The 9,927-nt window shown below is 35.5% G+C and overlaps 1 protein-coding gene across 1 annotated transcript; it reads left to right on the top strand.

Moving 5' to 3' along the window:
- The first annotated feature begins 2,741 nt into the window (after positions 1 to 2,741).
- On the top strand, positions 2,742 to 3,740 carry LOC6033082 (translocon-associated protein subunit delta). The gene is made up of 2 exons (XM_001843530.2): positions 2,742 to 3,164; positions 3,225 to 3,740. The coding sequence occupies exons 1-2, from the start codon at positions 2,907 to 2,909 to the stop codon at positions 3,483 to 3,485; spliced, it is 519 nt and encodes a 172-aa protein (XP_001843582.2). The 5' UTR covers positions 2,742 to 2,906; the 3' UTR covers positions 3,486 to 3,740.
- The last annotated feature ends 6,187 nt before the right edge of the window (positions 3,741 to 9,927 follow it).

Raw genomic sequence — 9,927 nt, 5'->3', positions numbered from 1 at the left:
GTAATCCGAAGTACGCACGATTCCCAGCTAAAAAACGAGTCCGGATCTCTTTGCTGGTGTCGTTGTCGGCGGTTACCAGCGATCCCAAGTACACGAACTCGCTCACCTCCTCCAACTCATCGTCATCCACACTGTAACTGAAAATCGCACTTTGCTGAGTTCGTTTTCGCACTTTTTCATACGATTTTTTCAGTTCGACTGCGATTACACACAAAAGTGTAATCGTAGTTGAACTGAAAAAATCTCGGAAAAAATCGTATGGAAAAGTGCGAAAACGAACTCAGCAAAGTGCGATTTTCAGTTACAGTGCACAGTTTAGAGGGGTGAGATTTGAGGGGCCGACTAGAGACCCTAAATAGGGAGACTGGTCTATGTTTGCAAAATCGATCTGGCAACGTATGATCCCCTTTTTTCGACCAGTCTCCCTATTTAGGATATCTAGGGCCGACAATCGACATCCTTCGAACTAGAGACCCTAAATGGGAGACTGGTCGATGTGAATTTGACGTACCTAAACATACACAAGTTTGACGTATCCAAACGAGCATTTGCCTTTAGGCCCATCAAAACTTGGCAGTGTTGGCAAGCACAAAACATACGTTGCCAGATCGATTTGGCAAAGTCTGACCAGTCTCCGTTCGTATTCGTCGTATCCATGCCAAGTCCTACACGCCTTGCTTGTACCACAGACCAGCAGACGTGACACTCGAGTCCCGAACCAATTTAGCTTCGGATGCCGGGCCACTCGTTTAGATCAGTAGTGCGGTGCCTGTGTGGACGCTCAGTCCTGTTTTTTCGTGTTATTTTCCGTCTCTTTTATGTCGCTGTTCGAGTGCATGGGGTGATTGGTCATTATAATTAAATAATGGCATCAGTAGTGCGGTGCCTGTGGGGACGTGCAGTCCTGTTTTTTCGTGTTATTTTCCGTCTCTTTTATGTCGCTGTTCGAGTGCATGGGGTGATCGGTCATTATAATTAAATAATGGCATCAGTAGTGCGGTGCCTGTGTGGACGCTCAGTCCTGTTTTTTCGTGTTATTTTCCGTCTCTTTTATGTCGCTGTTCGAGTGCATGGGGTGATCGGTCATTATAATTAAATAATGGCATCAGTAGTGCGGTGCCTGTGTGGACGCTCAGTCCTGTTTTTTCGTGTTATTTTCCGTCTCTTTTGTGTCGCTGTTCGAGTGCATGGGGTGATTGGTCATTATAATTAAATAATGGCATCAGTAGTGCGGTGCCTGTGTGGACGCTCAGTCCTGTATTTTCGTGTTATTTTCCGTCTCTTTTGTGTCGCTGTTCGAGTGCATGGGGTGATTGGTCATTATAATTAAATAATGGCATCAGTAGTGCGGTGCCTGTGTGGACGCTCAGTCCTGTTTTTTCGTGTTATTTTCCGTCTCTTTTATGTCGGATTAGTGCGCTGACCACGGGGACGCGTTGTCTTGTTTTTGCATGCTCATTTTCATTTCTTTTGTGTCGCTGTTTGTGTGCTTGGGTGCGTGGTTATTATATATAGGTGAAGGGATTTTATTAAATGATCATTATATTGCATTATTATATTTATTTGATTATATAACCACACTATATTTTACACTTTACACATCATACAAAACACATATGAAACTGTAAACAGGAGCGTTTGGTACGGTATGTCCACGCATCCTTCCTCCCCTGTAGATTCTGTGAAATGTGATCCGTTCTCAGAATCCTCTCTGCGGTAAACACAACGTAGTAGGGCTGGCCGCTTTAATTTTTGCAATACATTTTCGGGTGTTCTCGGATGTACTGCAATTATTAATAATGACAAGAAAAGTGCTTGGGGCGTAATCTAATCACAAGACTTTCCAGCATGCTTTCATCGGACTGGCTGCGTTTGTGTTAGATTAGATTAGATTAGATTAGGATGCCGGGCCACTCGTTTAGATGCCCGCTCTTCGAATAATGCCCTCAAGGACGATGTTGAACAGTGCACAAGATAAGCTATCACCTTGCCGCAGCGTGGTCCAAAAGATTCCGCTCCCCGAAACACGCACATGACACATCACACCATCCAAGGTACACCCTTACCAAAAATCATGATTTTCTAAGTTCAATACGAACTCAAAAATTCGTATGAAATTCGTATGGAATGATTTTTGGTTAGGGTGTAGCCTTGATCAGCCGAGTCAGTTTATCTGGAAACCCGTTCTCGAGCATAATCTCCCATAGCTGCTCGCGGTCGACTGTATCATAGGCCACCTCGTAGGCCACCTTGAAATCGATGAAGAAGTGATGTGTGGGCACGTTGGGCATCCATTCCTCCGGTAGCTTCTCCTCCTCCCAGATCTTGGAGATCACACAGTGAAGCGCCCTCACCGGGTAACCGATCCTTGCCGGCAACTCACTCATGCAATCCAGCTGCAGTTAAAAAGGTGCCCAGTTACTACTAAATTCAACCAAACTTCAGGAATATGCACAGAACGGTCAACCAAGCAAAACGTGTTTGTTATTGTTTACATTGTGTGTTCTCGTTTTTGTTTATTCAAGGTCAAACACTGAAACGCATTTTCCTCGGAACGTCAAACAGCCACGTGCGACAAGCTAGCACGACATCATCGAAGTACTGTTTTCGGCAAAAAAAATCTGCACATAGCTAAAAATCTGTACGCCCTATTCTGATCTGATCTGCACAACGAAACCATTTTGCTTGTACAGTTACCAATGGTTAAACTCTTCGCTACCAACCACTGACAGCTGGCCACGTTCGCATCGTTTTCCCAATCTGTCACCGCTACGTGGCTGCTTTTGCTTTCATTTCTGGCAAAGTTTTCGAGATTTCGAGTTCGCCGCACAACAGTCTCCGCACAGTTATTCAAAGAAAAAGTGGTGCTCGCGTTTCCGTAACTAAATAAAACAACACCAGCAGCCATGAACCCGAAAGCCGTGCTCGCCGTCGTCGCCCTGGTGGCCGTGTCCGCGTCCGTCTGCGCGGCCAGTTCCTGCAGCAACCCGGTGGTCAAGTCGAGCTTCTTCTCCACCTCGGACGCCACCATCGTCAGCCAGATCGCGTTCGTGACGGAGTTTACGCTCAAGTGCTCGAACGCCGGTGCCGAGAAGCTGCCGCTGTTTGCCGAAATCGGCGGCAAGTTGGCCCCGGTCGTGCGCGTCGGAGACTCCAAGTACCAGGTAAGATTGAGAAAGTTTGGAGGTATTTAATGGGAGGCTAACCCGTCCGGAACCTTACAGGTCAGCTGGAACGAGGAGATCAAGAAGGCCAGCAGTGGCAAGTACACGATCCGGCTGTTCGACGAGGAATCGTTCGCGGCCGTCCGTAAGGCGCAACGTGCCGGCGAGGACATCCAGTCGGTGAAGGCCCTGACCAGCGTCCAGATCAGCTTCCCCGGTGCGTACAAGGGCCCGTGGATCAACTCGGAGATTCTGGCCGCCGGTGTGGTCGCGTTCGTGGCGTACGTGGCCTTCTCGACCCGCACGAAGCTGCTTGCCTAAGCGGTCTAGCCGGAAAATCATCGCGCGTCATTTACATCATCGTCGTGAGCATTTTTTAAGTCTTGTTTTTTTTTGTTTCACAAAACAGCGATAGACAGTTAATTTATGTATGTTTGAAGGGAATTTCGTTCCTACTCAGAGGCATCGACTACAAACCTCCTGCAGGGCACATGTTCTAAATGTGACCAGCGGATTATAAGTTCATAGACTGGATTGATTAAGATGAATTGAATAGAAGCCTCCAACGAAAACGGATGAAGCACTGGTTCCATTTTGATATCACATTCCTCTTTTACCATTCTACGCTTAGTTGTCCCATGTCATTCAAACGATTCTGAATTATTATCATTTATTTATTACTTGTTTATGATGATTTTTACAAAAAAGTTATTCCTATTTTTTTTACAAAAATATTTCCAAAGTCTTTTAAGTATGGTCTTTGGAATAATGCTCATTTTGCATAATGATTTAAATTCTTTATAGAGAAAAAAACTCTTTTGACTTACATAACCTGCTGACACAAGACTAATTTTCCCTTCTTTACCACCTAGATTCAGAAGCTATTAAAAAGGGGAGAATTTGTGAAAAAAATATTTAAAATTTAATAATTCTCATAAAACTGCGAGAATAAAAATAATCAATAATTCAAAAATGAAAAAAAAGAATTGAAATATTATAACCTTTTTTTATTAGAATTTTTAAAATTTCTTTAAAAAATCAAATTCAAATAAAATTTGGGATTTTTTTTTTAATTTAAGAAAGTTTGGAATAGTTTAAAAAATTTGGATAGTTTTGAATATTTTAGAGTTTTTTGATAATTCCAAAAAATTAGAGAAAAAAAATTTAGAGATTTTTTTTTTAATTCTTAAAAATTGCAAAGTGTTTAAATTTAAAAAAAATATAAACAAAAATAATAATTAAAAATGATTTTTTAAAACTTTTGAAATTTTAGATTTTTTTAATTGAAGCTTTTGAATTTGGAATTTTAGAAGTTTTGGAAATTTTGAGAAAAAAAATTAAATTTTGTAATTCTAGAAAATTTGGAAATTTTACAAAATTTGGAATATTTTAAAATAAAAATATACTTTGGAATATTTAATTTTTTTTTGATGTTTTGAATTTTTTTGATAATTTAAAAATACATATTGGAAAAAAAATAAAATTCAGGGAAATTTGTAAAAATTTAAAAAATTGCAAAGTGTTAAATTTTTTTTAATATTTTAAATTTTATAAATATTTTTAAATTTTTGGAATAGTTTTTAATTTTTGAATATGGGTAATTCTCTGCCAACTCACACGAAATCGGGAAAAGTTGCGCCGACCCCTTTTCGATTTGCGTGAAACTTTGTCTTAAGGGGTAACTTTTGTCCCTGATCACGATTCCGAGGTCCGTTTTTTGATATCTCGTGACGGAGGGGCGGTACGACCCCTTCCATTTTTGAACATGCGAAAAAAGAGGTGTTTTTCAATAATTTGCAGCCTGAAACGATGATGAGATAGAAATTTGGTGTCAAAGGGACTTTTATGTAAAATTAGACGCCCGACTCAGAATTCCGAAAAAACGTATTTTTCATCAAAAAAAAAAAAACTAAAAAAGTTTAAACAATTCTCCCATTTTCCGTTACTCGACTGTAAATTTTTTTGGAACATGTCATTTTAAGGGAAATTTAATGTACTTTTCGAATCTTCATTGACCCAGAAGGGTAATTTTTTCATTTAGAACATTTTTTTTCATTCTAAAATTTCGTGTTTTTTTAACTTTGCAGGGTTATTTTTTAGAGTGTAACAATGTTCTACAAAGTTGTAGAGCAGACAATTACAAAGAAAAGATATATAGATATAAAGGGTTTGCTTATAAACATCACGAGTTATCGCGATTTTACGAAAAAAAAGTTTTGAAAAAGTTACTTTTTGCGTTTCTATTTGTTTCGTCGTCCGTGTCTGTCGCGGGTGACCACGAACGGCCATGATCGATGACGACCAACTTTTTCAAAACTTTTTTTCGTAAAATCACGAGAACTCGTGATGTTTATAAGCAAACCCCTTATGTCACGAGATATCAAAAAACGGACCTCGGATTCGTGATCAGGGACAAAAGTTACCCCTTAGGACAAAGTTTCACGCAAATCGAAGAGGAGTCGGGGCAACTGCTGTGTGAGTTGGCGGAGAATTACCCATATGTTAATTTTTTTTAAATACTTCTAAATTTTTAAATATTTTTAATTTTTTTAATATTTAGAAATTTTTAAATATTTTTAAGTTTCTAATATTTTTAAATATTTTCAAATTTTCAGATATCTTCAAACTTTTTTAAATCTCTTTAAATTTTTAAATTTTTGAAGTTTATTAATGTAAAGTTTCAGAAGTTTTGGAAATTTTGGGAAAAAATAGATTTTGGAATTTTAGAAAAGTTAGAAAATTTGGAATACAGTCCACACTCGATAATCTTAAGTTTCGACTATCCTAAGTTTAGTATGGGATTTCGAATAATCGAATCACGGAAAAAAATTTTTTTTGTTTTTTTTTCATTTTTCTTGTTTTTAACATCAAGTTTGTGTTCTTCGACCCCATTTTTGCAAATTTGAAAAGTTGATGGCCTGTTGAGTAATAAATAGCATTTTTTCACCGCCATCTTGAATTTGAAAATTCTAAATAACTTTAGTGCAGTTTAGGGGTCATATTTAAGCACGACAGTCACAAATAAGACAACGAGAAAACTTTTTTTTTCGTGATTCAATTATTCGAAGTTTCGATTATCCGAAATGAAATTTTTCCGAGGCCTTCGGATAATCGAGGTTGGACTGTATTTTGAAAATTTTGGATGACTTGGAATATATTGAAAATTTTTGTTAATTTAAAAATTTTGGAATTTTTTTTAGGGAAATGTTTAATAATAATAATAACAACGTTTAGCCGGAGAACCCACGCGACATTTAAAAGTGAACGGAATATTTTTGGGAGGTTTGGAATGGGGGTTAGGGGAATTTCATCAAGCCGATGAAAATAGCAACCGGACCTGGTCCATTTACTCACAAACCAAACAAAATAATCTTTTCTTCGAGGAAGACTGGCCACTAGGGTGACAAGAAAAATTGAAAATTTCGGAAAATCGCAAGAGATACCCCCTGGATCGATTCTTTAGGCAAAAACAAGTAACTGTGCCAATTTTGAGACAAATCGGTTAAGGCTAAGGGCATCTCCAGCGCTGGGTGCAAATCATATTTTTACCCGGCTTAAGAATACCGAGATCAAGTTTGCCACCTTGAAAAAACTCCGTCATCCCCACCGCTAGGGTAGCAAATTTGCCACCGAAACAAGCCCACCGCGGGGGGCAAAAATGGGTTTTTATCATTTTTTGCTCTCGTTTACCTTCAAAATCAATAATTATGTGTTAATCCATGCCTAGAAATGCTAAAAGTTTATTAAACGTTTGAATCCAATTGAAAATTTCGAAGAATTTCATTTTTCGAAAATGTCGAAAGTTAAACCATTTGCTACCCGATTTGATTCTCACCAAATTTGCTCTCGAGTTTGCCCCCGAGTCTCCCACCGCGTGTATCAAGTTCATCTGTAGAAGAAAAATATGTGTCGGTACCTGTCGGGTACTCATTTTCTGATACCCGACAAGTACCGGCAAGCCGGGGGCAAAGTTTTGAATGCGTGTATCTCCGAAACATTGTATGTCTGCTCTTGTGTATGATTCAAAAATTCAAAAATTTAAAAGTTCAAAAATTAAAAAAAAAAACAAAAAAATAAAAATTTAAAAAGTTTAAAACTCTAAAATTAAAAAATACAAAAATTCAAAAATGTGTTTAAATAGCTTATTTCTTTCAAAAATTAAAAAATTCAAAAATGCAAAAAATCGAAAATTTTAAAATTAAAAAATACAAAAATTCAAAAATAAAAAAAAATCAAAAATGCGATTAAATAGCTTAATTGTTGTTATTTTTTTTAAATTTAAATAGAATTTTTTTTTTAATTTTTTCAATTTTTGTTTATTTTTTTCAATTTTTTTTTTATATTTTTTTGAAATTTTTAATTTTTTTGAATTTCCTTACATTTGTTGTTTTTTTTAAATTTTGATTTTTTTTAAATTTTTTCTTGAATTTAAAAACAAATATGTTTTTAATTTTTCTTTTATTTTACCTTTTTATTTGTTTTTATTTTTTTTAATTTTTTTTTATAATTTTTTAGATTTTTTTTAAATCTTTTTATTTTTTTAAATTTTATTTTAAATTTTTTAATTTTTAATTTTTTTTAATTTTTTTTTAATTTCTTTATTTTTATTTAATTTTTAATTTTTTTTAATTTTATTTTTTTAATTTTGTTATTTTTTATTTTTTAATGTTTTGAATGCGTGTTTCGGAGATTTTTGTATGCCTGCTCACGGTGCTCAAAATACCGTTATTATGAAAAAAAATATGCACTCCGAGATTTTGGGATCTATCGATTCCTTACACCATAGCGCATCTCTGTGCAAAAAATAAAAACATTCGCTGATGTAGTTTTCGAGATACAGCCCTTTTAAGATGTTACATCCGATTTTTAATAAGAAAACCAAAACAATCAATACAATTTCAGCACTTTAAAGAATATGCATTTCGAGATAAAGGTTTTTTTTGCTTCATATGACTGTCAAGTATCTCTGGACCAAGTTTTAGAAGGTTTGCTGATGTAGTTCTCGAGATACAGCCATTTTAAAATGTTATTTCCGATTTTTCCAAAGAAAATCCATAAAATCAATACAATTTCAGCACTTTAAAGAATATGCATTTCGAGATAATGATGTTTTTTGCTTCATATGACTGTCAAGTATCTCTGGGACAAGTTTCAGAAGGTTTGCTGATGTAGTTCTCGAGATACAGCCATTTTAAAATGTTATTTCCGATTTTTTCAAAGAAAATCCATAAAATTAATACAATTTCTGCGCATTAAAGAATATGCATTTCGAGATAATGATGTTTTTTGCTTCATATGACTGTCAAGTATCTCTGGGCCAAGTTTCAGAAGGTTTGCTGATGTAGTTGTCGAGATAAAGCCATTTTAAAATGTTATTTCCGATTTTTTCAAAGAAAATCCATAAAATCAATACAATTTCAGCACTTTAAAGAATATGCATTTCGAGATAATGATGTTTTTTGCTTCATATGACTGTCAAGCATCTCTGGGCCAAGTTTCAGAAGGTTTGCTGATGTGGTTCTCGAGATACAGCCATTTTAAAATGTTATTTCCGATTTTTTCAAAGAAAATCCATAAAATCAATACAATTTCAGCACTTTAAAGAATATGCATTTCGAGATAATGATGTTTTTTGCTTCATATGACTGTCAAGTATCTCTGGGCCAAGTTTCAGAAAGTTTGCTGATGTAGTTCTCGAGATACAGCCATTTTAAAATGTTATTTCCGATTTTTCCAAAGAAAATCCATAAAATCAATACAATTTCAGCACTTTAAAGAATATGCATTTCGAGATAATGATGTTTTTTGCTTCATATGACTGTCAAGTATCTCTGGGACAAGTTTCAGAAGGTTTGCTGATGTAGTTCTCGAGATACAGCCATTTTAAAATGTTATTTCCGATTTTTTCAAAGAAAATCCATAAAATTAATACAATTTCTGCGCATTAAAGAATATGCATTTCGAGATAATGATGTTTTTTGCTTCATATGACTGTCAAGTATCTCTGGGCCAAGTTTCAGAAGGTTTGCTGATGTAGTTCTCGAGATACAGCCATTTTAAAATGTTATTTCCGATTTTTTCAAAGAAAATCCATAAAATTAATACAATTTCTGCGCATTAAAGAATATGCATTTCGAGATAATGATGTTTTTTGCTTCATATGACTGTCAAGTATCTCTGGGCCAAGTTTCAGAAGGTTTGCTGATGTGGTTCTCGAGATACAGCCATTTTAAAATGTTATTTCCGATTTTTTCAAAGAAAATCCATAAAATCAATACAATTTCAGCACTTTAAAGAATATGCATTTCGAGATAATGATGTTTTTGCTTCATATGACTGTCAAGTATCTCTGGGCCAAGTTTCAGAAAGTTTGCTGATGTAGTTCTCGAGATACAGCCATTTTAAAATGTTGTTTCCTATTTTTCAAAGAAAATCTATAAAATCAATACAATTTCAGCATTTGTAAGAATATGCAATCCGAGATAATGATAAATTTTGCTTTATATGACTGTCAAGCATCTCTGGGCTAGGTTTCAGAAGGTTTGCTGATGTTGTTTTTGAGGAACAGCCGAATTAATTTACTATTTCGGACTTTTAACGCCGATTAAATAGATTTTCTTTGAAAAAATCGGAAATAACATTTTAAAATGGCTGTATCTCGAGAACTACATCAGCAAACCTTCTGAAACTTGGCCCAGAGATACTTGACAGTCATATGAAGCAAAAAACATCATTATCTCGAAATGCATATTCTTTAAAGTGC

Source organism: Culex quinquefasciatus, chromosome 3 (genome assembly GCF_015732765.1).
Source record: "Culex quinquefasciatus strain JHB chromosome 3, VPISU_Cqui_1.0_pri_paternal, whole genome shotgun sequence".
NCBI lineage: Eukaryota > Metazoa > Arthropoda > Insecta > Diptera > Culicidae > Culex > Culex quinquefasciatus.
Note: the sequence above shows the minus strand (reverse complement) of the source record. Positions and strands in the feature narration are given on the sequence as shown.

Excerpts from the sequence above, each read along its gene's own strand:
- LOC6033082 (XM_001843530.2), top strand. The coding sequence starts at position 2,907 with ATGAACCCGAAAGCCGTGCTCGCCGTCGTCGCCCTGGTGGCCGTGTCC. Across the intron at positions 3,165-3,224 it reads TCGGAGACTCCAAGTACCAG|GTCAGCTGGAACGAGGAGAT; the intron begins GTAAGATTGAGA and ends GGAACCTTACAG.